The sequence below is a fragment of the Agelaius tricolor genome, unplaced genomic scaffold, assembly GCF_023055355.1.
Source record: "Agelaius tricolor isolate 1412-34295 unplaced genomic scaffold, bAgeTri1.0.p SCAF_8, whole genome shotgun sequence".
In the NCBI taxonomy this organism is placed as follows: domain Eukaryota; kingdom Metazoa; phylum Chordata; class Aves; order Passeriformes; family Icteridae; genus Agelaius; species Agelaius tricolor.
In genome coordinates this window covers 8,209,475-8,237,471 of record NW_027269268.1, presented here as the reverse complement: position 1 = coordinate 8,237,471, position 27,997 = coordinate 8,209,475, and the positions used below count along the sequence as shown (strand labels likewise).

At 47.9% G+C, this 27,997-nt stretch overlaps 1 protein-coding gene across 1 annotated transcript; it reads right to left on the bottom strand.

Moving 5' to 3' along the window:
• Window positions 1-12: 12 nt before the first annotated feature.
• On the bottom strand, window positions 13-26,965 carry SCD5 (stearoyl-CoA desaturase 5). The gene is made up of 5 exons (XM_071431560.1): window positions 26,557-26,965; window positions 10,835-10,965; window positions 6,085-6,290; window positions 3,509-3,741; window positions 13-1,738 (listed from the first exon to the last, which is right to left on the bottom strand). The coding sequence occupies exons 1-5, from the start codon at window positions 26,735-26,737 to the stop codon at window positions 1,548-1,550; spliced, it is 942 nt and encodes a 313-aa protein (XP_071287661.1). The 5' UTR covers window positions 26,738-26,965; the 3' UTR covers window positions 13-1,547.
• Window positions 26,966-27,997: the final 1,032 nt, after the last annotated feature.

The following is a 27,997-nucleotide window of genomic DNA, read 5'->3' as shown; positions in this document are numbered from 1 at the left end:
CAGTGGCCAGGCTAACTCATAACTGTTTATTGTAAATCACTCAAGAGTTTACACATCATTAATGGCAAAATAACACTTTTAAAACACCTGCTGGATGAAAGACAGAATAAAGACAACTCTTTTATATTATATGGCATCATTTGAAAAACAAGAAACAGAACAAAAAAGAAACCATTTTATTTTTTTCCCCACTTTTGCATCTTTCCTGAAAATATCTGGGCCTGAGTCTCAGTTATCTTGAGATCCCTGCCTTGCCCAGGGTGTGGGGCTGTGTGTCTGGGAAGCAGGCACTCCCTCCCCGAGGGGCAAGGCAGCGACATTCTTTATAAATGAAAATCATGCCCTCTATCTTCAAAAGTGCTCCAGTGCTGACAGTATAAAGCCTCTCTCCTGCACTGGCTAACAACTAACACAAAGGGCTATATGTCCCATTAAATCCACATGCCTTTTTTTTTTAAGAATTGTTTCCTTTTTTTTTCTTTTTTTTTTTTTTCCTTTTTTTAGTTAAGCAAGGCAACTGTTAAAATTCAGAAGCTACATAACTGTCTTTATATTTTGCTCAGAAACCAATGGATGTTGCATGCAGCTGAAATATTAGTACAGGCTCTGACTTAGATAAAGGTCAGTTTTCTAAGACCCACTAGTCAAAGACAGAAAAAGAAATTAAGAGGCCTCTTGTGCAAAAGGAGCTAAAATATGCATGCATCGATGGCCATGACTGATTAGAATATGACTCAGGTCTCCAAACATTGAAACCGAAGCTTTATTTGGCTTAAGACATGGTTGAGCTCTATACATTTACAATTACAATGTATATGTGACAACAAAGGAACTATCTCAATATAGCATCAGTTGGTATTTTGGCCTGTATAGAGACTAATCTTCAACACAAAAGCCTGCTCAGCAATAAATGGTTTTCATACTTAGCAAAGACAGCAGTGCACTGGGCTGGCTAACAAGGCTAACAAAAAGAAGAAAGCAGGTTTCCAAACTAACATCTAACTAAACTGAGGGTGATTTTCCCCCTTGCACACACTGTTTTTCATCAGTGGTGTTACTGTCCTTTCCAGGAGTATGCAGCTGACACAGCACACTGGGCCCTGCCCCATCCCCCTGAAAGATGCACCCCAAAACCTTACTGGATTAGCAGTAGGAACAAAAATCTCCCCTAACTGCACTTGGAAAGGACAGTTAGCTCCTTCAACCTGCCAACATTTACCATGAACAAGCAAATTACAACAAATCTCAGACATGAACTACAGTGACTAAAATCAAATGTCTCTCCCACTTAACTGCAATATTAAATAATATGTAACATTTTTACACTTAATAGTCTTAAGTTCGGACATAAGACAGCTAATAAGGAAAAAAAAGAAAAAAAGGCCGTGGCTGAATCAATTCCTGGGGAACTAATTCAGCCCAACCAATCTGAAACAGAAGAAGAATTCAATTGTACCCGGAGGTAAATCCACCACAGGCACGGGGTCGCGCGCACACCCGGCAGCCACGCGGACGGACAGCAGCGCCGGCACAGCCAAGCATCACTCTCAGGCACTGCCATCTCCAGTCCTTTCCTTGCGAGCCTGGATCATCTCCTTGGGAGCCTGCTTGCGGTCAGTGACCAACCCCAGCCAAAACATGAAGTCAATGAACCAGGTGGTGGGGTTGAACTTCAGGCCCAGCTCGCTGGCCGAGTAGTCAAACGGGAAGGTGTGGTGGTAGTTGTGGAAACCCTCACCTGAAAAACACAGAGGGAGTTTAAAGACCATGTGGCTGGCACTTTTGTCAACACAGGAACACACTCAGGCAGGACACTCCAACACCCATTGCCCAAGTCTGGCATCTAGTGGAGGTTATGCTCCTCCCCAGTAGAAAGGGGCATGTCCCACGCCTTATGCTCAGGGAAAAAAACCAGAAGTGTTTCAAGAGGGGAGACACACAACTGAGTCAGAAGTGGGGTCCCTCACTTCTGCTGCACTTTCTGCTGAGCAGAGCTTGCTGCTGGGTGCTAACACCTCCCTTCCCAGAGACCACATGGTATTATTTCAGTGTAGAACACATACACCTTCCTCTAGGGTGCACAAGCTCCGGCCTCCTGTCGGGGTACCTGTTGCCAATTCCCTGACTTCTGGGACTCTGGCTGGGCCCTCCTAAGGGGCTCCCCTGTTGGGGGAGACCCTCCTGGAGTGGTCTTGTGTCAGGAAAGAGAGACACGCTGGATCTTTTCAGTCTTCAGGTTCTGGTTTATTGTTATCTTATCTAGAGTTTTTCATGCTGTCCACATAAGGCTCAGCACACTGGAGAAGCACTGCAAAAATGGCCAATAATCTCTTGTTACAAGGTCTTTTAAAGCTAAACTATCCAATTAAGAACTGACACCTAGATTATTTCCCTTTTTAACCCAATAACTGATCCCCATAAGCCTGCAATGCGGACTTTTCCACCCAATTACAAAATGCCATCCAAACCCATGAAGAAGGAGGAAGAAGAAGCATGAGGAAGAAGCCCAGGAAGACACCCTGTGCCCTCCATCTTGCTTCCATCCACTACATACTAAAAATCCTAAATTTCCCACCTAAGTGATACACCTACACTACTCTCTACAATCTACTTCACACCCTAGTGGATTCTAGTCTGTTCTGGAGTTTAGGAAACTTTCTCCATGAATGAGGGTCAAAGTCAGTGCTCCCCTGGGGGTCAGGGCACCCCAGAGCAGACAGAGAAATATTCCTGGTGCCCTGGGTTTCCACAGCCTCCTCCAAACCCTGGCTCTAAGAGGTGTCCAGCTGCAGGCACCCAGAGTCGCCACCATGGTGAAAGAGGATGGGACACTCTCAGGAGTCTCTGTGGTCAAGATGACCCCGAGATGTGTTAGAGAGTCTCTTTTCCCAGCCTGGCAGCTGAAGAAGGAGTCAGGATTCTTCTGTTCTGGTTTTCAAGGTTGTTTATTTTCTGTTATCTATAAAATTCTTTCCCTGGCCTGCTAAGGTCCGTTCAGCAGGTTGGTCAGTGGCACACTGCCCGCCTTCAGGGCGGTATTGTCTTTTTATACTAAAAACTGCATGTACATTATTTACCATAACTTCCCAATACCTATCACCTATGTTAGACAGTGTATTCCTACCCTAAACCAATCCAAAAGTCCCACCATCACCCAGAAGATGAAGGCTAGGAAGAAGGAGAAAGAAGGACAAGGCACGCCCAAATTGCTCCATCTTGGGACCCTGATCCCCCATTCTAAAAACCCCAAAATTCTACTCTTCACCCTGTGACAAACTAACTATCATTCTACTTAAACTTCTGTGGCTTGCAGATCCTCATATAAGGTTGGAAATTTTTTCCATGGGTCAAAATCAAAGGCACAAGAGTCTTGGGCTCTGTGCCAAGGTCTCTGAGCCCCCTGGCAGGGGCTCGAGCCATCCAGGGCAGCCAGAGGGATGTCCTGGGTTCCAACAGGACACCACCCACCCCGAGCTGGCAGAGCTGTGCCCAGGGCTGCAGCACTCACCAATGGCTCCCAGGGTGACCAGGGTGTTCTGCCTGGGGTTGATGTTCTTGTCGTAGGGGCGGTTGCCGTACATGTGGGCGGCGCTGTTGACCAGCCAGGTGACGTTCAGGGAGATGGTGTACCGCAGGATGGAGGCCAGGAAGTAGGCGTTCCACAGGCTCTCGCCCCACAGGTACCACGGCACGACGGTGGGGATCACAAAGCACATCAGCACAACTGAGCTCTTGTAATACCTGCGCGAGTTACAAGGGCAAAAGGAATGCCAAGTAAAACCCATCTTGCTCATCCCCCTAAGACCCCCTAGAAAACCCCCTTGTTCGTCCATAAGACCCATCTTGTTCATCTCCCTATAAAACACCCTAAGGTTTAAAATAGACCCCTGCTTTTGTTGAGTTTTCTGGAAGGGATGAGGAAAAACAGATTTATTAAACAATTATTAAAGCTTTGCATTCCCTGAAAGTCTTTCGGATAGGAAGAACTGTCATTTTTATTTGACAAAAACAAACAGCTTCCAATTAAGATCCACAGAGAGCTGGAAAAATGATAATATCAGCAGTATTTTTGAAAGGACGTAAGTTTTCATGAACACATTTCTCATCTGTAACACATGAGCTAGTTTTGATCATCTTGTGCATGAAATCAATCAACCTCTTGCCTTGCAAGTTCTCTGCTTGATGTATTTTGTTGTTGTTTGGAGGTTGTGCCTCACAACCTGGGCTCCAGAAGGAGATCTGCAACTCTAGAGCAACACCAGCCAAAGTGAAGAGGGCATTCCTCAGTTCTCATAGAACTCAATTCTCACTTACCTGAGCTATGGCCCTCCAAGCAAACAAGTTCCCTTTCTTTGCTCCCCCAAAGATAACAGTAATTTCCCACTCATATGACTGACTTCTGATAAGGTCAGAAGTCTGACCTTATCTGACTCTCATCAGTTCAAGGCCAGGATTTAAGTAGAGCTGGAGGAGAAAAGTAGTTTCCACTCCAGAAAACTCCTTCAAAGTTCAAAGCCTCTACCACTCTGGGGAAATAGAATAAAATATGAGAACATCTTATCAGGCAGCAATTAAAACTATCCTGCCAGATGGAAGAAGCTCAGACCGAGGTCTTTGATGAAGACATGAAATCTCCCATCTGAACAAGTATCAGAGTACATTGCCTTCCTCTGACTGAAACATCCACCTTGGAGTGAGAAACCTCCTTACCTGGAGTGCAGGGAAATCAGTGCCTCAACACATGCCTGGGGAACACCCCTGCTTTCACCACACGAAAACTTTGTCATGGAGACATTTCACCTGTGAGCTCCTCTCTCACATCACCTGCAGGATTATTGCTCCCTGATTCACAGAGGGTAGGTTTTGTGCCTGGAGCACTACTATGATTTCAGCTGAAGTGATGTGGTTTTTAACTGACTGAGTGGTGCCTCATCCATAACTCAGCAGCACCACTAAATTCAGCAAAGCTAACAATTTAGCCTTAAAACAAAACCTGCCAAGAAGGATTTATTATGATTCTTAGTGCCTGCTAGTTTTTCCATGCTGTCAAAAAAAAAACCCCAACACTGCAACCTTGTAGAAAGGAGAAACCCAAATTCTGGGTAAGGGACTAAGTCCTAAATCCAAATCCAGAACAAAGGCATTTGCTAAGACAACTTTCCTGCAGAAAACACACTTCTTCACTAGACAACCTTTGCAGCATGACCAAAGCAGTAAAGCCTGCTTCTCATGGGACGCTGTTGTCGTGGAAAAGGAAATAACCAAGAGGAGCTGCAGCAAACTGCAAGGGAGCTGTTGCAAAAAGGCACTGCCAACTGAGGAACCAGTGAAAGCAACCATACGTGGAGGGAAGTATTCCTTACTCCTGGAAGATTTTCATTATAAGGGCAATTTTTCTGCCTTAGAGAAATCTGTGTGCTAGCAGAGAAAACTCTAATTTTTAGACTGAACTGACTGCTCCCCTCACTCAGAAAATACACAGAAATGGCCTTAAGCAGTTTTCCAAAGCACCTGGATGAAATGCTTGCAAGCACAAAGTTTTCTTGTGCCTAAAACACAGGTACTCACATAGAGCATAAAGGATGTTGCTCAATTCCCAGCTCTCAGAGTGTGTAGCAAACTGAGCTAGGACTGTGCTGATTCCCAATGGAGATAATTAATCCTGTACAGAATGGCAGTCTTGGGAGAGGTGGCACTTGGCCTGCACTGGCCCAGGGGTGCCAGAAATTACTTTGCAGAGTGAAATGTGCACTTCTGTGTTAAGGCAATTAATGATTGCAGAGTTTGCTCCTGTGATCAAAGAAGAAAGCCGAGATCCGAGCAACTTCTGCCACAGCTGTTTTCATAACCAGCCCTGGCTTTTTGGGAAAGCAGAGGCACAAGGACAGGGCTCACTGCTTGTGCCACAGAGGACAGTCAACAAGTCAACAAGTGTCATGGGAATAGTGGGGGCCAGAGGAAAGGCATGGGTGGCAGGGATATCTCAGGGAAGAAAAGGGAAAGACAAAAACAAGGAATGAGCCACAAGCAGACCGCCAGGCGGGAGGACCTCTCCACGCCCACCTCACAGTGCTGGGCACTTACTTTCTTTGGAACCTGACGACAGGGTCATCGAGCAGGTCGGTGAAATCCAGTTTCCTGCCCTTCTCGATGACGTCGCGGTGCTTGCGCATGAAGAGCCAGCCAATGTGGGAGAAGAAGAAGCCGCGGCGGGCGTTGTGCGGGTCCGCGTCCGTCTCCGAGTACTTGTGGTGCACGCGGTGGTCCCGGCTCCACTCATAGATGTCGTTCTGTACAAAAAACACCCTGGGGTCAGAGGAGAGGGGCAGGCACTGCCAGGACCTCCAGGCCTCCCATGTCACTGTCATATTTTCTGGAAAAATCCCTTGGCCAGGATTTCTCTCCTGGGAAGCTGAGAAGCCTCAGAGAAAAAGGAAAACAATTCTTATCTGATTAGCTTCTCCTGTGCTTTGCTGCTTTGGAATGTGGTTGGAGATTGTTTATCCAAGATGTGAATTGTTTTACCTTAATGACCAATCACGGTCCAGCTGTGTCAGGACTCTGGAGAAAGAGTCACGAGTTTTTCATTAGTGTCTTTTAGCCTTCTGTGAGTATCCTTTCTCTATTCTTTAGCATAGCATAGTATAGCATTCTTTAATATATTCTAGTATCATAAAATAATAAATTAGCCTTCCAAGAACATGGAGTCAGATTCATTTGTTCCTCCTCCATCTGAGCAACCCCAAAAATACCACACTCTCACACATGGTAATAGCAGCAAGCCTCTCTCTGACACTCCTCAAAAAAGGTTGTTGACTAAAACCATGGGAGTTACCATCATCCATGGTAAAACCATGTTTTAAAACCATGTTAGTCAACATGGAAAACCACATTGACTAAAACTGATGGGAGTTACCATCATCAGTGTGCCCTGGGTGTCTGAGGATGGGCTGCAGGGACTGGGTACATCCATGTTTACACTTTTATTTTAAGACTGTGCTATGGGGAACCTTGTGTATTTATTTTCAGTGGACTACTGTACAGGGGCTCTCAGTTCTGGCATCCTCTTTCTCAGCTGGTTGCAGCTGGTGCCCTCCAGGCACAAACACAGTGCTGAAAATGGGACAGAGCTTGTGGATCACTACAGCCACTGTGGTGAACAGCACGGCACTGAAATGCCTTATGGCTGTAAATGGAATCATGGGGACTGCAGGGAGGAAGGGATGGACCACAGTTTCACACTTGGATCCATAAAGAGAGACCTTCTGAGTTCACTCAGCCAAAGGGATTTCAGCCTCCCAGTTTGCTCTGCAGGATGCCCTGGCTGGATGCACCGAACCAAACTGGTGGCTTTTGCAGTGGTGCTAAGTTATTAGTGCAGGGCATTGTAAGCACATTCAGCACTTGCAAACCTCAGGCCACACACTCATCTATGAATGAATTGCTCAACACCAACACCAAAATGTGGAAATGTCAGCTAATGCCCAGATCCACAGGAGGGTGAACTTTAATCAGAGAGTTCTTAGCAGAGGTTGCTAGATCCATCTCTGCACAGTCAGGGAGGTACCCAAGCAGAAATACCCAAAGAAGGAAAGACCTGGGTAATTTTTAGGAACAGCATCCATAACCACCAACCACAGCAGGTTTGCTCCCAGTAGAACCGAGCAAATTGACTGCAAGGTCTCTTAAATAAGAATAGGACACCACCCATGTGGGCACTGAATACACCCCAGGACACAGCAAGCACAGGATAATGAAACTGTGTGTACCTGTATTTTGTGGGGCAAGAGCCCTGTGCTGAAAGCATTGCAGAAATAATCATTGTTCTTTCTTTCAGCTACCACCGTTTGAGAGAAAGCACTGAGGGGCCTCTGGGAACAACTGCAAAGAGCAGCTAAAGAATCCAGCTCAAATGGCTCCAACACCCCATTTCAGCTTTGCAAAAATGCTCTCTGCCTGCAAGAGCACACCAGGGACAAGTGAGGAGCAAGAGCCCTGGAAAGATCTTAGCTCCACTGCCTTCAGTTATGCTCAGCCCTTTGCTGCTGCCATGTAGTGAACACAGTGATGCTGGGAGCGGGCTGGGATGAGGGGGACATTTTTCTGCAGCACTGACACATCTAAGCCACTGAATGGAAGCAGCAAAGATCAGCCCTTTGCCAGTCCTCCAGTATGCTGCACTTTAACCATCTCACTGCATGAGAAAACAAAGTAAACTGCAAAAAAGCAAAGGAAGTCACCCAAGTCCTCAGTGAGAACAAGGGGAGACCTCTACCTTCCTACAGAGAAATCAAAAGGAATGAAAACCTCCACACCCCTTCAAGTGGCTTTAGTGGGAATATCCATATGACCGGAAAATGTCAACGTAAGTAACTTTAAAATAAAACAGGGTTATGCAAGAAGCACACTTAGAAAAGGTCTTCTTTCTTAACCAGAAATAATTTTTCAAGTGAGACTATTGATCAGTTTGTCACAAGAGCACTTGATAAAGTCGTTTGTGGGACAGCAGATAACCAGGAAAAGCAATGATACTGTGAGAAATTAACTTGGCTTTTCATGCCACAGCAAATGTCTGCAGAGCTGGTAAAAAAACCATGATTCCCCAGATGAAAGGATTAGGAAGCTGTGAAACAACTGAACTGCATCTAATTAAAACCACAAAAGCTAAGAGGAAATAAAGGCCTGAGGCCAGCACTGTTGACAATAAATACACCATGAACTGGAGCACAGCATGTGTAAATCTGCTCTGAGCATATTATTAGCAACCATTTTTCAAGAACACATCACTTTTGATCAAGTTTCAGGTAAACACAGGGGTCAAATCCCTTCTGAAGCAGAGAGCAACAGCATCATGCTGTGACAGTGATGCAGCCACGAGGTTTCATTAGCAGGTCCCTTAACAAACCTGCAGACTGAAATGTGCCAGTGGCCTGGGCTATGTGACAGTCTCCATGTGCTGACACAGATTTCCACACCACCCCTCCTGCTGTGTCCAGCACAAACACAGATTGTGCCATAGAGATGACACCAGCACAGCCCAGCTGAGCTGCTGGAACTTAAATGCTGGGAGATCAATAAGCCAGGTATTACCTATGTCTGAAACAGACAAGTGACAGCAAGAAGAGTCTTTCAAAATTATGAGAGGTTCACTTTAGGTGGAGAGAAGAAACACAGCTCAGCATGATCCAATCATTAATAAAACCCACATGGCAAAACTGGCTGCATCTGATGCTATTCCAGAGGAGGTACAGCATGCCACAGCCCAGGCAAATCAAGCTAAAACTCTACAGTAGTTTCCTTCCCCTGCCCTTCAAGAATTCTGAATGTTTCATCCTCACTTAGCATCCAGGGATGCTGTATGCATCTCCAGTGCTACCTCTTCCTCCCACAGCCAACGTGAAGGAGATGGACCTGAAAACTCATCACTCACTGTCTGTTTGTGGTGGTGGAAACAGCCTTTACAGGCAATGGATGTCATGGTAATTAGGAGCAGGCTTCAGATTTAGAGTGGGTAATTTGGCCTTTCATCTTATTTCTGATATGAAGGGCACAAAGGTGGCTTGAAGGTACTTTGAAGTACTTCCCTGCCTCAGAATCCCAGTGTCCTCAGACAAAAGCAGTGATGAGCAAAATGCAGCTGAGAGCAAAATCCATGGCAACAGGGGAGCAGAATGCAATGCAATCCCTCTGTGCAGGCTCACTGAAAACAGCTCTGCATGTTCATTTAAATTGCTTGTGGAAGATAAGATCAGCTGTGTAACAGGGAGACAGGACCAGGGGCTTCTCAAAACTCCCAACAGTTGTTTAACACATTGAGCAAAGGGCTTGTAAAGCTCTCCAAGGAACCAAGCAGCAGATGGAAAATGGTTCAGAATAAAGAAAGGCTAGAGTCAAAATGGACACATTTCCATTTTCAGCCAAAAGCATTGTGCCCTTTGTAATGTGTAGAAGGGCTAACGAATTAATTCTTTCCACCTTAAAAAAGAAAAAATCAAAGATGATAAATGAGAAGTACAGAGATAGATAAAGGGACTCTTTTCATTCTCTGTCAAGGCAAATGAACAAAAAGTCAACCAAGGAGATTGAAAGGGAAAAGATGAAATCTCAGGGCACAAGACATACACGGCACTCCGTGCCACACGGGGTTATGGCAGCCAAGCTCAATAAGTTTAATTTTAGTACAGGTAAGTCTAATTATAGTGCAGGTTCCTATCTCTATCCTTGCCAGCCAGAGGAGGAACCAAATTCACACTGAGAAGATCCTGGTTCAGGGCTAACTCCTACAACCAGCTGGGTGTTACACAAGTGTTTCTGTGGTCTAGGACTGCCTACCAGCAAGTACAGAGCTAGTAACACACTTCTTCACAAACATATTTGAATTTGGCTGGTGAAAAATGCTGCATAAAACAGAGATAAATTAAGATTGTGGAAGGGTGCCTGCTCTCCTTTCTGGGCACAGTCTCCAGCTGCCTGGATGAACAGACTCTTGGTTACACAGACACATTTGCATGAAGCTGGGTCTTATAAAAGTCTCCTGTGAAGTGTGGGGCCTGACCTGTGCCACAGCTCAGCTGCTGGGGTGCTGAGCCTCTGATTTGGTCACCTTCAGCTTGGTCCTTATGCAATTATTGCTCCTGGTCTGCCTAGTGCACATTGTTACGTGGGTAGTGAGAGGGGCTCTGCATGCCCTGAGCCAGCAGAATGTGTTACAGCAAATAAATGTCTTTCTGCCAGGTTTTTTTTTTCTTTCTTTTGCTGTCTCTAAACTGAGGGGATCCCTGCACGGCAGAGAGAGCCTGGAGGCTGAGAATCTGCACAAGCAACACAAGCTCACCTGGAAAGCCATGGAGTTAGCTGCAGCCAGGAAGATCCTCAAAGGCAGCTTGGCTTTGTAGGAGCGGTGGCTCCAGAGGCGATGCGCGCCCGCTGTCACGCCCAGAGCCGTCATCAGGAAACAGAAATATGCTGAAAGACACAAAACCAAAACACAGCGTCTGCCACAGGGCCAGCTGACATCACTTGTGCTCTCTGTGCTGTGAAGATGCTCCTTGCCCTGCCTGCCAGCGCCTGCAGGGTGGCTCAGGAGACGAGGCTGGGCAGACAGGAGGTGAGGCTCTCAGCCCACCTCTGCCTCACAGACTCTTTGCCTGAAGAGGACAGGCTTATTTTGCAAGTGTAAAATTAAAACAGGAGCAGATTCAAACATTAAAGAATATTCCAGGACAATTTCAAATCAATTTATACCATCTGCAGAAATGTGTTGTTTAGCCAAGGATCCATGCCACCCTACACACACAGACATGTTTTGCTTAAAACAGCCAATTTCAAATACCAGAACAAACAGGGAAAATGAAATCCCCAAAAATGGGTTTTGTACTTGTGTCTGCACAAGACTCTGTCCACCGGGGAACCCTGTTAGACAGGCAGCAGCTTGACAGGAATTCACAGTCTGCTTTTCCTGGTATGTAATGTAAAAGATTTGTCTTTTTAAAAAGAAAACAAATGTATATGTAGGTGTGTGTCTACTGTGTCCCTCTATCAACTCCCAGCTCACAGTGCTTGAAATTGCAGCGTCTGAGAGAAAATAGAATGGAAAGATATTTGGGAAAATAACAGCAACCATATTTCATGCTGATTGTCACCCCTGCAGACTGAAGAAGCAAATGGACTTTTTCCACTCTGCTGGTGGATCCATCAAAAACAGATTTACCCAACCTGCTTGCCATTATGTGTATGGCCAAAATCCCTGTCATCTCCTGTACATCAAACCAAAGCCTTTCTCACAAGATGCAGCTGGAGTCAGAATGGTCCCAGTAAAGAGGATGCCTCTCTAAAACCTGCTTTGGGTGCCATCACCGAAGAGACAATTCTGATTTTCAGCAGGCTGAGTGCTCATGGTACTCCTAGAAAAGGCTCATTTGTGCAGTTATGCTGAGTCCTTTGAAGTCTATAATGAAATTAAAATTTCTACTTACCTGAAGAGAGCTACAGAAATGAACTAAAATCATGCATTCTCTCTGCACATTATCTATAGACACTGCTGAATCTACAGATTACTCTCAGAGCAGTAAAAATGCTGGCATCACAACTCCTCACACTCCAGTCTCCACTGCAGAGTTGCAGTTCTTGCATATGCCTTGTTAGAGCAAGGACTTGGGACTTCTATGAAATTAGGGAAAAACCTATCCTACCATTTGCTGTGTGTGATGTTGAGCTGTGCAGAAACATCACTAAATAAAGCCTTCCAAATCACTCAAATGACTGTAATTGTGGGAACAGATCTGTGACACACAGAATACTGACATTATCCAGCTTACATAAAAATATTAAGGTTAGAGTCCTGAATCACTACAAGAACATATTTTCTGTGGGCTTTATGACTTTAACCTCCTGCTAGTCATGGGCTGAAATCTCCCATCTTCAGCAGTTTCTTTGCTTCCTTTAAAGCACAAGGGGGCTTTTCTCCTGCTTCACAGCAACAATCATTTAATTGAGCAAGTGCTTCTCAAGGGCACCCATCCATCATGAATGATTGCTTAAAACAAGAATGAAAGATAAATGGGTAAAGTGAGACATGTGCCATTAGGGTTGATTTCACCTCCCTTCTCTGTCCTGTGTAAGAAGGAGGCTGTGTAGTAGGTAACAGACCACATGGAATATCTGCACTGAACACAACCAGGGACAAGAAGCCTCTCTGGCCCTTTCCAGCCCCCCAGGGACTTGCTAGCCCCAGCTCACTCCTGCAGTGCTCAAATGATCAAGGGAACAGCTGGGGCTCATACCCACGCACCATGCCTATTTTTTGGCTTTGCAGAGGAGGAATCACAAGAGCAGGAATCTTCCCAATATAAATCCCGAGGGCTGAAACATCCCCAGAAACAAACAAACAAAATTACTCAGGAGGTTCAATGTCAGAGCAGAAAAAAAATCCTGTCAGACAAATGCACTGCTTGGTGATAGCAAGTTTTGTGATTCTTACAGCAATTAAGGTGCCCAAAAATAATATTTGACCCAATGTATAAATAGCCAAGATGACAAATATTTGCCGTGTAAGGAACAGGTCTCAAGTTCTCCTTTGCAGAATAAATTAGGATCTCAAACCAAAAATGAGACTACCAACCATTTGATTATATATTAATAATGCATAGCTACAGTATCTGTATGAGAAGATTCTGCTTGCTTCCTGTCCCATTTTTGGGGATAGGAGTGTGTGTAGGGGGTGAACATGTCAGTGAAACACAGAAGGATTGCAATGTGGAGCAAAGCAGCCAGTTAATAGCAATTCCTCCTTATACTGAAAACACCCTCTCAGAAATGTAGCTAATCAGGTTTCCCAAGTAATAAAAAGTAAATAATATTTATGGCAGAAAAAAGGGAAAAAAATGAAGCCACAAGAAAAGTACCAATTAACAACTGGGAATTCAAACAAATAATGTTATACTTCTTTTTAATTTAGTGGGATACCTAACATACAAAGAGGAATATGGTAAAATAGCCAGATGTGTCCTCTGCATGTTCTGCTAAGGACTAGACAGGAGCATTTCCAATCAGCTCACTTGACAGAGCACAGCATAAGCAAAACAATTCAGAACTGGAGCAGAGGGAGAACCACTTCAAAGAGGGAACAAGGAGGAAGAGAGGGAAGAGAAAACAGCAGGTAAACCTGTGCAAAGGACAAAAGAGAGACCCAGAGCACGGGGACAGGGAGAGGATGCAAGAGAGACAAGACACACGAGGTTAAGGTACCGTGCAGGCAGGGAGCTGGAGGGTTGCTAGGCTTCCAACACACTGCCTGTGCACAGCTGCTATTTATGGGAACATGCCAGAATCAATAGGCAGAAGATTTGTATTCAACATTCTTATTAATGACCTGAAACAAAGGCAAACAGCATACTAATTACAACAGTGGATGATGCTATATTTGGAGCAGCAGTGAGAGAGCTAAAAAAACACAGAAGGATCCATGCAGAAAGAGGGACAGAAAGGCTCAAAGTAAAGACAAAGCAAGTAATGTAGTTTGGGGAGCAGTAACTGGAGACAGGGATCTGTGAGGAGGATGAGAAGCTTGGGGAAGCAGGAGCCTGAAAGGAAGATCACCAACAGTTCATAAAATATTCCCAGTGGGCCATATGATAAGGCAGCACGACATCAGTGTGATTTTGAACAGCAGGCACAGAGGTATCATCTCACTGTCAGACAGAAGCAATGAAAACTACACCAGCTAAATAATTTAAAAATGGATGGCAAATCAACATCAAACATTTGAGCCACCTTTTCCAGAACAACTCATTATGCCCATAGCTGGATTTCTGGAAAAGTTTTACTAAGCCCAGTGCCAAACTCTTCCGAAAATCTCAGTATCCAGGGAAATGGCTTCCTATGAAGATATGGGGAGATGTTGCCACAGCCTGTATCTACTTTACAGGCATCAGGAAATCATCCTCTGATCTTAGTGGTTGCTTAAATTGGAGCAGATCTCAAACCCCTGAAAATTTCAATTCTGTTTTATGCTAAATATCAAAATTAGAACTTCTGTTTCTGGAACCTAGGACCACAATAGAAAGATATGTATTTATTGTTTGTGAATCCAGCACATTACAGATTGATTTTTACTTTTATCTCATTATTAAAAAAAACCAAATCAACCAAAAGAAGATGCTCAGCAAACACTGGGTTCACTCTGCATATCTGAACAGACAATTCTTGCTCCTGAAAGCAAGGAGATGACTGCCATCCTTGTTCAGCACAGATGACAAGGAGACACTGTGGGATAGCAACTATCCCCACGTTACCAGTGTCAAACACAACCCAGTTAGATGGAGCAAATCACAATTATCTCAGAGGGACCATACATCAGACAGGAAAACAGGAGCAGTGAAACAGAATCGACTGCATGTTCACAATAGCACTACTGTCAAGACACAAACCATCTTTAAAATGCACAATAATGTCACAGAGCTGTTCCCATGGGGTGGCAGCACACAGAGCCTGGCACCAGCTCACACCAGTGGCTCTGATCCCTGTGTGTGGATGGCAGGGACAGGAGGGACAGCAGGGCTGGAGCAGGGAAGGGAATCAGCCCTTGACAGACTCACTGCAGGCATCCCTCTCCCATGTGGCTCCCAGTCCCTTCACAGGGACTTGAACAACCACAGCAAGGTGACCACTCTGAGCCTGGCACATGCCTGGAGAGCCACCATCCTCACACTTTGCTCTCTGTGAAGTGTTCCACACACAGAGCCCATCACAGCCCTATTTTCTGAACACACTTTGGGACCAGGCAGCTGCTGTGAGGCTTTGAGCCTGTTTGCATGTCATAGCATGTAAGAAACTGTTTTCTGGTCCTGGAGCAGATTTGGTTTTAAGTCAAGTGATGACACATCTTACATCAGCCAGGATTGGGGTGTACTACATCAATGCCAGCAAGTTGGGAAGTCATTCCCAGTCTCTCCAGTACCAACAATGGGGAAAAAGATGTGGGGGAAAGTGCTCACTCCTTTAAACGAGAGATGGCAGGCCTTGTGAGATCAGAGCAGTGGCTCACCTAGCCACATATGTTCTTCTGACAGGTTAAGGGGAGTTGCTATGCAGTGGAGACTGAATTAAAGAAGAATTAAAACACTAATTAAAAGGAAAAAAGAAAAACAAAGACAACACAGGCCAGCTATTGTTGCACTAGCACTGCCTGCACACTTCAAGTGGTGTGGACTTCAAGAAGTGACATTCTGCACAGAGAGTACATGAGAAGTAATTACCAAGGCAAGTAATTACTGGAGGCTGTCCCAGAATTGTTATCACACTTGCTCTGACCAGGAGGGTGACAGACCTTGGGTCAGGACAGCCACCAAGGGTCAGGGCTTTGGTTTGATGTCTTGTTCTGAGGACATCAGCCCCATTTGCTCCTGTGCTGGCTGCTGCCAACCCCCAGATGCAAAGGCCTGCTTACAACCAACCCACAGCATTATTTTGTGCTGAGGGAGCTGCTCCTTCAGCAGTGTCTGCACACTCCAGGTGCTACTTTGGAAAAACCTTAGCTCTTCTACTGCCATCTTTTTGGGGATGTTTCAGAAGCACACAGAACTCTGCTCTGATGGAGGCCCCACTGCTGGGTCAGGACACTCCCAACACTGTTCAGCCTAGAAGGTCTGACACATTCCCAGGCCCAGCCTGAAGTCACATTCAGAAAAGGCTTATACATTTTTACAAACACACTCTGTGTCTCCAGCAGTTCAAGGATCAGCAGGCAAGATCCCCTGGATACAGGAGGGAGTAATTTCCTCAGATGTGAGTTCTAATCACACTAATGGCAAAGGAAGCACATCTTTTGCTTGGGGAATTAAAATTAATGAATGCGAGGGCTGTGCTTCACCTGTAGACATCTGTTACCTCTTCAACAAGAGGGCAGCTGGAGACAGCTGACCTTAAAATGCTGTTCATGATGGAGACATCTTGTGACATGACACCATTTGGTGGAAATTCTCTCTCCACAGTAGCCAGCAAAGTCTCAAGCAAGCTGCTGAGAAATTTTCATCTTAGCACAGGCCATTTTTCTCCCCTGTATGTATGTAAAAGGATAACAAAACTTGACTCATTTGTATTTAAAAAAAACTATTTGAGGATTAAAAATTACAGGAATGGACATGAAACTTTTGTCTGCTTCTACACTACCATCCTGTGCTTATTCAATCAGATAAAAATTGCTTGTTAGGGAATTTTACTAACCAAATGAGTCAAACCCAAAATCTTCCATTATGCTGCAAGAACTGCATGAGACATACAAACAGCAAGTTGCTCAAGCACAAACATGCAAAGCTGACTGACTGCCATAAATGTGGAACACTCCTGTAACTTCCAGTGGTGATTTTTTCCTTTCTAAAAATTAAATTACATCTGCATATCCTGTATCTGCCTTCTCCTCCTCACTCGGGTTTTGCTGTTATTCAGTGGCAGATTTAGGACTAATACCACCAAACCAGGGAAAGTACTTCCAGTGGTGCTGAGTGATGCCTAACTTCATTCCCTCTGAAATTCAGGGCAGCACTGCCACCCATTTCAGCAGCTACACCATGCCTGGTCTCTTCTGTACTCCTAAGAGATCCTCCACTTCACTACACACACAGAGGTAGAAGATTCTCTTCTGATTCAACATCAGGGCTCAGACCAGAAATGCAGCCGTCAATTTTATGGTGTCTCGTATGCTCTTTTATGTTTTCATTAGATAATGTCGAGTTTGGGGATACACTTTCTTAAAATGCCATGTCTGCCCTCAGAATGGAAAGTTTTCCTACCCCAAATCAGGGCAGCAGTCTTTCCAAACAGCTCAGTTAAAAATGCTGGTTGATGTCACACACTGCAGCAGTGGCAGGGCCAGGGTCACCATGCAGCATTCTTAGATGCAGATTAGATATCAAGACCCCAGTACAGATCTGTGCTGCTAAACTCCAGGGAAACCTTGGAGATCTCTTCCTCCACAGCAAAGAGACACCAGGCAGCAGTAAGATATCATTTAACTTGCAGCATCCTACTAAAAAAACCCCTTATTTCCTGACCTGGAACTACATTTATTAAGGAGGAAGAAATTTTCACAGTAGTCCCTAAATTGCTGCCAAGAAGCAATGCTGAATTAGTGCTCTGGCCCTGGGGTCTCTGGGATGGAAACACTGCTCTGCTAGCCAAGCCTCTGCTCACTGAGCCCTGCTAACTATCCAAGGCTGGCATCCAAAGCTCCTTGGGCTGGATTCAAGTGAGCAAATGAGAATTAAAAAGCACTGGCATGCAGCAGCACCAATTCCCTGGGCCGCCCACCATACAGGTCATGCCAGCTCTCACGGGGAGCCGTGCTTCCCTGTGGAGAGCAAACATGCAAAATCCCAGGCCAGAAAGTTTCATCTAAAATTAGATCTACACATCCTCTGAGCTACTCTAAATTGAGCCAAGAGAGACAGAGATAAGAGGAAGCGCATCAAAGGCAAAGGGGAAGCGGAGTTTCAGAGCTGCACAGGAGATGATTTCTGATGATGCCCTGCTGCTGGCCCTCTGTACCGTGGTGGAGCTCCAGGAGAAGCCATCTATCACATCCCCTTGGCCCTGCCACCACCAGCCCATGAAATCCAGGCTGCCTCTGCCTGGATGCACATGCCTGCGTATGCATTTTCAGGAGCATTCCCCAGAGCCAGCACTTTTGGCTGAGTATACAAAAGACTTTATTCCAGTTGGAATAGCAGAAATGTTCATATTGACAGCTGCAGCCAATGTGACACAAATAGAGCAATGGAAATCGTGGCTGACAGCAATTATTCCAGCCAATGCCAGAACTCCCTAGGAAGGAAATACAGATTCCCTGAACTCATCAGCAGCTGAAGATTGCCTTAAGATGTCGAACAGCTTGCATATATTTTTAGATCAAAAGAGAAGGCTGGAAGATACTTTGGCTTCTCTGAAATTTTTGATACTTATGTGTAGCCTGTCTCAGCTCAGCTGAGTCCTGCGTCATCACAAAACCAGGGGCAGATTTCACTCCTCTCCTAGTGACCTCACTGCTGTCCTCAATCCGCACACTGACTCGGGCTCTGGTGGGTTTTAAGTGCTCTATAAATTCTGCCAAGACAGAATAAATGCCAATTTTACCTCTTTTTTTCAGGGACAGAGTAAAAAAATAGCATGGTTAAGCCATTAGCACAGCACCCCAGAGCCTTGCGTTCAGCAGGCAGCTCTGCCCTGAGGAAGAAGCTTTAGTTACTGCTTAGTTATTGCTTAACATCCCTGTCCAAAAAGGGAAAAAGCCAAAGCTGACCCTGTGCAGAACCAGGTACATGACAGGGGAATGCCCTGCTCTGACCCGGTGCCCTCCCTGTGACCACCAAAGCAGAGATCTGATGGGTTTGACTTCCCAGGACTTCTCAGTCCAGATGATGTTTCCTTCTGTATCACTGCACCTAGCCTAGCTGTTTTGTGTCTGCTCCACTTGTATGCTATCAGCTGCTGTACCTCTTCCTCCCCCTTCCAAAACCAAACAGAGCTCAGAGCAAAACCTGTTGCAAACAATGGCCTCTTCCAGCTTTCCCTCCTGGCAGTTTTAGCCTCAGAGCTGGGCTGCAAGTGCTAAATCTCATCAAAATTAGAAAGCACAAGCCCCCTGCACCCAACAGGTCAGTTAGCCAGAGCTGTCAGGTTGGAGGATGGTGCCAGGGCAGAGGAGGAGACCTTGTGTGTGGGCAGGATGATGCTCCCTGGGGGCACTCACCAGGTGATTGCTCCCCACACTGCCCCAGTGACTCCTCACTGTGTCCCTCCAGCAGTGCCCCAGCCCAGCTCTGCTCCTCCAGTGAGCTCAAGCACTCAGAATGTCATCTGAGACACCACTGTCCTAAAATGTCTTGAGAAAGATCCTCCAGAAATCCCCATCCCCTGCTGTTGAGGACCAAGAGGGATGGCAGGCACACGATTCCCCATGCCAGCATCACAAACAGCCTTCCCCTCTGTTTCACATCAGCTTTGCTTTACTTAGCATAGTAATTGTTAATGTTTCACTCTCCACTGGGGCAGCACATTTTATTGTTAGCCTACATGGTAAAAATAAAATCTGATTACAAGAAGTTGCTTGGCTTCAATTCTAACATCGGTGTTAGTGACAAGTGCAGCTGTGACTGCAGGGAGGGTAGGTGGAGTGGCAGAGATGAGGAACCACACTAAATTCAGTGCAGTAAGCCCCTTGAGACTTCTCCTGCAGACAAGTCCATCCTGACTCATCCACTGAAACTCCTCAGAGTCTCTATTCTGCCATCCCCACCTGCACATAGAACCAAAGATAAAAAGCTAGAGCCAGAAATCCTTGATGACTCCCCAGAGCAGCCTGCACCAGCTCAGGGACTGGAGGACCACGGCTAAATAAGGCACTTTATGCTTTTGTGACCTTTGGCTGGGCTTTTGTGTTTGCCAGAGCCAGCTCTGGGGGTGCCACAAACCTTCCCTTCAAGGGGCTGCTTCACAGGGATGCCTCTCCCAAGCCCACAATATCAAGCCCAGATGCCAACAATCCTGCCAAATTCAGACAGGGATTTTCAGTACCTTTGCTGGATCCAGCTGTCATCTCTGTCCTCATCAGACAGATCAAAGGGAAAAAGTGCTTGAGGTTCTTGTAGCTTGGCTGGTCAGAGCAGCCCAGCAGTGCTTTGTGCTGGGTGAACATCCCAATATCAAGCACACACAGTTTTACTGCTCACTCATCCATTCCCATTGTAGGAATTCCTCAGGAGTGCCCTGAACCCATTCCTGAGAGCAACAGGACCAAAGGACTGTCACAGACACATTTTATGAAAAATCCTTTTGCTAGGATTTTTTCTCCTGAGAAGCTGAGAGGCCTCAGGAACAAAATGTAAACAATGATGATCTGCTGCTGTGGAATGCAACAGGTGCATCTTTGATTGGTCTCATGTGGTTGTTTCTAATTAACGGCCAATCACAGTCAGCTGGCTCAGACTGTGTGGTCAGTCACAAGATTTTGTAATCATTCCATTCTTTTTCCTTTGCTTGCAAGCCTTCTGATGAAATCTTCTATTATTTTAGTTTAGTTTTAATATAATATATATCATAAAATAATAAATAAACCTTCTGAAACATGGAGTCAGATCCTCATCTCTTCTCTCGTCCTAGGACCCCTGTGAATCCACCACAATGGACCATTACACACATCCAGGGCTCAGCACACACATGGAATTTTCTCCCCATCCCTGTGCTCACAGTGCCCACGTGACGTGCAGCACACAGGACAGAGGGAAACAACACAGGAACACCAGCAATGCACTGGGGAGGAAATCAGGATAAGGAACAAAACCACATACTTACAGCTGAACACTGACAGACAAGGCCCTAATGAACCACCTCCAGCAACACTTAAACAAGAGAGGAGTGAACACTGGGGAAGGGAAAATATCCAACAGGCAGGAGTGTCCTCAGCAGGAGATCACCTCAGAGCAGGATGCTGCAACAGACCCAGGAACACTCTGTGACTGTATCCATCCATACCTATCCCATGAACAGGCTGCCCAGGGAAGTGGTGTAGTCTCCATCCCTGGGTGGATTCAAAAGACACGCAGTTGTGGTACTTAGGGACGTGGTTTAGTTGTGGACTTGGCAGTGTAGGCTAATGATTGTTTTTGATGATCTTAGAGGCCTTTTCCAACCCAAGTGATTCTGTGATGCTGTTCTATCTGTGCACTATGTGAGGGTGTGTTCCCAGTTTTACCATGGACATGGAGCTCAGACAATTTCCAGAGGTGTTACAGCCACCCCCAGATTCGGGGTTCATGCCATTTTTAAGGAGAGAAACACTGTTTGAGAAAATACTTTGTTCTTTTCAGAGATGATGGGAGTTCAGCTCTTGATGCCAGGAGGGAAGGAAGAAGCCAAGAATTTGGCTATTCAGAGTGACAGCTGTATAAATACACTTTCAAATGGGCCAGGGGAGGAAAAGTCAGTCCAAAACCTCTCTGGAGACAAGCAGGGCTATTCCCCTGGGCAGATGTGCACCTCAGGAATGCAATTAACATTTGGATGCTCCACCTCTTCTCCACTCATCATCTAGTGGAGCAGCTGCTGTCTTGAACTGCTGAAAGCATGGTGGAGCTGGGGGCTGATGGACAACAAGGCTAGCCTCCAGTATTCCACAGAAACCGCCCAGAGCTGCTCTCTGCTCGTGGCTGGGACTGTTCTGGGAGCCAGCAAGCAGGAGATCACCATGGGGATCAAGGTGAAAAAAGGTCCTTCTGTTCATTAAGCCCTTCCCACCAAGTATCCAAGATATATGCATTTGTTCCCTATTTCTGACCCAAAGCCTCACCTACAGAAATCACCTGAGCACAACCACTGTTCAGGCCACAGGGGAGCATAAATGCTCTCAAGAGTGGTAGCAGGAGTGACAGAGAAGTTTCCATCAAATGTCTCTGTTTCTCTGGGTGTGAAACAGAGACAATATTTGCACTCTCCTTCATCCACAGAGCTACCAAGGGGAACTTCCCTGGGGCTAGGATTTTTTTATTTACAGATGTCTGGCCCTGCATAGGAATGGTTTAGCATTAAAGCCAGTTAATAACCAGAAAGCCAGCAGGTGGCACTCAAGAATATCCAAGACTCTGGAATCATGCAGGACCAATAAAACTTGCATCTGCAGTGCACAACAGCAACCTGTGCCTCGTTACACAGGCGTGCTGCCCACCAGCAGCCTGAGAAAGAGGCGATAACCCCAAGTGCTGAGAGCACAATTGCTTTAATCTCCTTCATTGAAGGGATCCAGGCATCCCAGGTGGGATCCAGACTCTTGCCTGGAGCAGCTTGCATCTCAGCAGGGGTGCAGCTGGGCAGCACTGCTGCTCTGTCTGCGCTCCCAGCACTTGTGCATGGGGGGAAAGCTGAGGATAAGCATGGCAAAGGGCTCACCATGGCTGAACATGAACAATCTGGAGCTCTCAGGAGCACTAAACATCTCCTAAACGCTGCTAAAACAACGGCAACAAGCCTCCCTTCCCACAGGAGCACCATTAGGGCAAGGCCATCCTCCTCCCCAAGCCCAGGCTCTGGGAAGGCACAGAAGGGTGTGACATCCACTCCTCCCTCATGCAGCTCTGCCAAACACATCCAGGTGATTTGGGATTTCTGGGTGGCCATGCTTGTGCAGGTTTTTAAAGGTGTTTCAGCAGCCTGAAATGAAAGGTTTTAAAGCAGGTAAACAGCTTAATCTCTTGTGCAGCAGCTCTATTTCCTAAAATTAATTTGGCTACTTCAAGTGCTTCCTCCCAAGCCCTCTGCAAAGACTAAAAAGAACCTTTTTCCAAACAAAATCCAAGACAATCACGTGATCCTCCAGATGGAGTCTTTAAGAAATTACCATGAGCCCACCAAAAGAAACTGTGAGCAGCTGTCAGCATTGGGCCCTGCAGTGAAACATGCTGGTACTTCCCTCTGTACAAGGATTTCAGAGTTTTTTAGTTTGCTTTCCTAAATCAAACAGATAAAACTCACTGGGACTGCCACAGGGTGGAGCTGGCTGGAGCAAGGAGGGTCCTGGATAAGAAGCATCATTTAATGGCTTGTTATTGTCATAGGTGACCTCTGGAAGGTGGTGCAGCATGGCCAGCCCAAAAGAGGACATCAGTGAGCCACAGCCCCATCAGTGGCCACAAGCACCCCTTTGCACAAATTCCCTTCTGGAAAATCCGCATGCGTGGCCCAGCAGCCCCACCAGCAGTGAGCTGCTCTCACCCTGCTCAGTTCCTCCTGGGAGGATGGTGATGCCTCCCCTTCAAACCCCCGTGGTGCTGAGCACCAGGGAGAAGGCAGCAGGGTCTTCTCCACTCACCCCCACACCAAACCACAAGTCAGGCTGGCAAAGAGCAAGGCAAGGGAGCTCCCAGCGAGCCCAGGCTGCGCAGCAGGGGACATTCCACATCCACTCAGCAGGTTCCGTGGCTGTCCCATGGGCACAGCCCGGGGCTGCTCGATGCCTTGCACACACCATCTGCTGCCTCTCGGGTCAAGGCAGCTCCCAGCTCATGGAAAATTCTGACATGAGTAATTTCATTGTTGTTGTTCAGCTTGGACTGAAATCAAATTCCACAGAGACATTGGGATGGCCCTGAAAGCCTGTGTTTCAACCAGCTTATCTGTACGTCCCTTGAAAGATAACCCAATTCCCGGTTCTGCAGCAATCCACATCCCCAGTTCTGCAGCACCCAGAGTGCTGTTTGGGATCCCTGGTGCAGCCCCAGCCCCACGTGGGGTGTGGGAAGCTGCAGCACGGGCCTCAGGGTGCTGGTGCGGGAGGCAGCAGGAACAGAGGAGCACAGATAATCCAGGGTAAACAACCAGCTGAGCCTTCCTTGGCAGCGCTCTCCCATTGTCTATTATGTACAGCTGGACAAATGTCAATAAATTACCAATGGAAATGAGCCCTGCCAAGCAGGCAGCTTGGCCTGAGCAGCTGTTTTCTAGGTGGCACAGTGGCATTTCAGCTCCACTTTGCCATCGGTGCTGCAGCAGCTGCCTCCCTCCGGGGGTGGGAAGGGAAGGAGGAAAGCAAGAGGGAGGGTTTGTACCTGGCCTCCCTCAGGGGAGAACACAATGGGAGGTGGATATCTTGGGGGAGGAGAAGGTAAAATGCCAAGCAGGCAGTGGTGAGTCATGGGAAGCTGTGGCTTCCTGCCAGACACCACGGAGGTCACAGCCAGCACTGGCATCCCACTCCCAGAACACTTGTTCCTGCAGCTTATCCATGGGGGAGCAATGGTGGGGAACACAGAGCAGAGCAATGCACAGGATCACTGGGAAGCTTCCTGAGTGCCAGGAAAGCTTGGGAAGAGAAAGAAAACCTCAGAGGGATGCATGGAAGGCTGCAGCTCCTCCATCTGCACCCTTCAGCGTACACACATCCCTGCACTACCTGACACTACTCCCATACCGCCATCCAAGTTTGCCAGCGTGCCAGCCCTGCTCCGAAGGCTGGCTGGCAGCCAGCGCCCACAGAAAGGCAGTCTCACAGGGATCTGCACAGGGAGGGAGATGTGGAGAACTGGGGAGGGCAAGGGACACCTCTGATTGACACCTAAGCGAGGTGGGTTTGTCAACTTCTGCAACAGCCACCCTTTTTGATCTGCCCTGAGTGGCTCAGAGGGATCTCAGAAACAGGTCACCAGTGTGACAGCAAGCTAATTTGTCTGACATATTCTGCAGGAGAGTGTGTATTTTCACGTTGCTCAGCACCTCTGAGGTGGCAGCAGCCAGATGTGAGAGTGGCACGCAGTGTCCAGGACAGCTGGAGCCAGCGCTCTCACTCCCTGCTGTGGAGCCCCTGTAAAAACCACCCACCAAACTCCCATAAAAACTCTGTGGTCTGCTCTAGGGTGGCTGTTAAAAATAATTATGTCAAGAAATGAGAGGCTCTAGCTTTCAGAAGTAAAGGCATTAAGCTGCAAAGTCGTTGAGAACTGTTTACTATGTAGTGTCTGTTTAATCTCCACCAGGAAAAAATACCTCGGAGGATGGAGGGCTGAATTGGTAATTCCATCCTTTGCCTCCAGCCTCAGAGGGATTTTTGTAATTAAGCACAGTGAAATCAGAGATGATTTCCAATTGTCTTCTTGGAAAGGCAAAACAGAAAAAGCAAGCCCACCTGCCTGCACACAACAGGACCTAAAAGGGTTGAAAGCAGACCACAGGCTGTGCATTCCAGCCACACAGCTCCCACAGGCTCTCCTGGTCTCCCTGATCGCCCAGCTGTGGCCAAGATAAACTATGAAATCAGCCTGAACACAACCAGGAATAGGGAGGCGAGAGGAGTAGTGCTTGCAGAAGGAAACTATGCAAAACACAACCACCCCACAAACCTCTTCTGATCATGAGCAAGCCGGGGGGGATTGTGCAAACCAGGCTGCCAGTCAAATGCAGGTACCCTTCAGAGACCCAGAAACTGAGGATGGTAACTGAGGGAAAGATTAATTTCCCAACTGCAAGCAGCAATGGTGGCAATCTCTGGGGGTTTAAGACTGAATATCAAAAGCTGAACCCGTGAAAAAGAGATTTAGGACTTCTCCAAACAGAAGGAATAAGCCTGACTTCTAAAGCATTTAGCTGGGGCTTCTGAAGAGTCACCTCGACAGTAATGATGGCAGCCTAACAACCCAAATTCCATGTTTGTGAGTTCCTGCAGCAGAGACCCTTCTTTCCTCTGTATAAAAGAATCCCAGGCTGTTACATCCTCCACTTACCTCAAAGCAGGGTATTTATCCAAGAAATTGCATCAGATGTAAGCAGCACTCAAGTTTTTAGCCTCTTGGCCACCGAGATTCATATGAATCAATACACGGTTCTGCCTGCTGAACAGTGATGCTGACATTCACCATCTATTTGGTCTCACAAACCCTGACAAGCCTCGCACAATACTGCAGTGCTTCTATGTAGCATTTTTTCCCCGGCACCATTCTTCTGTGGAGAAAATAGGACCTCACCACCACAGGATGGAAGAAAAGAAGCTGTATTTCATATTCCCTTCCCCAAACCGAAGCCTTGGCTTTTCACGGCGAGCAGGACAGACGCCGCAAGCCATCTCCCCTCAGAAAGCACAGCCCGGCTTATCGTGTCTGTGCCAGCACCTTACAGCACTTACTCGACTTTCACATCTTCCCTAATGAAAATTTGTTATCACCTTCCTCAAGAAACAAACGAGGAGCTGATTTTCTACTCCAAACGGGAGCAGACACCCGCGGGTGTTCAGAAAGTAACACGGTGAAACAGCAAGGGGACGGCCAGCGCGTCCTCCCTCAGACCTTTACACCGAAACACCAGCGCTCGACTGGGCTTTTTTAACTAAAAAAAACCTGATAAACGTAACCGGAGGCAGAGCGCCTCCTGTTTCTACAGCAACCGAGGGCCCGGCGCGGCGCTGGCATCCCGGGAGCGGCCGGTGGGGGGGCTCGGGAACAAAAGCCACAAACAGGGCACGGACCCGGGGAAACCAAGAGGTGCCCGCCGCCCCCCGCCCCACCTGTGGCGCAGCCCGGCACTCACCCCAGAGCAGGGTGAGGATGTGCGCCCGCGGCACCAGGCTGAGCGCGTACACGGCGCCCAGGTGCAGCAGCCCCATCAGCACCACGTTGCGCCAGACGATGGCCTGCCCTCCAGGGCCCGCCGTGCCCGCCTCGCCCGCCTCGCCCGCCTCGCCGCCGGTCGCCCTCCGGGGCGCGGCCATCGCTCCGGCCGGGCGCTGGGCAGGGCCGGCGGCGCTCCCAGCAGCGGCTACGGGCGGCCGGGCCGCGCCGCCACCTCCGCATCTGTTGCTGCCGCCGCTGCCTCCATGGAGCCGCCGCGCCGCCGGCTGCGCCCCGCACCGCGACGGGGACGGGCGGGGGGCGGCCGCGGGGACCGCATAGCGACAGCCAATGGTGGCCCCGGGCCGCCCGCTCCGCCCCGGCCGCCGCTCCGGCCCCGGCTCCGGCTCCGCCCGCCGCCGCCCCCCGGCGCGGCCCCGCGCAGCGCGGCCCCGCGGCCCGGCCCGCAGCGCGCCCGCCGCTCCCCGGCTCCCTCAGACAAAGCTTCCCGTGGCGATGCGCTCTGGAAGGTCGGGCCAACACAGTAAAAGGTGCCGCTGGCGCCAGCGGGAGCAGGTGGTGGAGAGTGGTGGGTAAAGTGTCCTGCCTGGCAGTGCCGAGGCGGGCACCGAACACAAGCGCACGGACTGGCAGCGAGCTGTCGGCAGCGCACACCCGAACGAGGGGACTGCCCCGCTTGGTGCTTACCCCGTCCCACCATTGCTTTAACGCTCAGGTGTGGCTTCGGGGGACACGAGGTGTGTCCCCCCCTGTGCTGCCAGCTGTGCAGGAGGGAAGGGATCCCGGGGCACCGGGGATGCCGTCAATGACAAGTTCACCGGCGGCACAAGGGTGGCCCGGAGGAGCGGGCGGCGAAAGCAGCTCCCTCTCACTAGCGGGGTGCTTCGCCTGCCGCGGAGCAAGAACAGCTTGCACAGGCAACATACAGAGGGTTTAAGGCATTAGGTGGGAACCAGGCACTGATTCCAGATAAAATGCTTGCCTGTGATGCATTTTGTTTGGTGCTGAATGCTCCTGGGAGGACTGGAGGGAAGGAGGGAGCAGCCAGGAGCGTGATCATCCCTCTGCCCTGGCAGGGACCAGATTTTCCATGATTTACAGCTTGCCACGTCCTTCACTTGCTGCACCAGGACCACAGAAGAAGGCGATTTAACTTGTGCTGTGCTTTCCTGCCCTGACCTCCTCCAGGTGCCCAAGGTCAACTCTCAGGCTTATTTCAAGTGTTCCTAACTACCGATCTAATAGGTGACACTCATCTTCCTGCTTGGACTCTGATGCTGGGGACAGGCAGGAGAGAAGACTCCATCCATCAATGATTTTTTCATCATTGTGGGGGAAGAATGCAGAAGGAACCTGCGCAGCCCAAGCTCACCTCTGCACACCACAGACAGGATGCCCTG

What these genes read in the sequence shown, in the direction of transcription:
- SCD5 (XM_071431560.1), bottom strand. Translation starts at nt 26,737, where the DNA reads ATGGCCGCGCCCCGGAGGGCGACCGGCGGCGAGGCGGGCGAGGCGGGC. An exon ending in CATCCTCACCCTGCTCTGGG is followed by an intron (nt 10,966 to 26,556) that starts GTGAGTGCCGGG and finishes TGTGTCTTTCAG; the next exon opens with CATATTTCTGTTTCCTGATG. An exon ending in GGTCACCCTGGGAGCCATTG is followed by an intron (nt 1,739 to 3,508) that starts GTGAGTGCTGCA and finishes TGTGTTTTTCAG; the next exon opens with GTGAGGGTTTCCACAACTAC.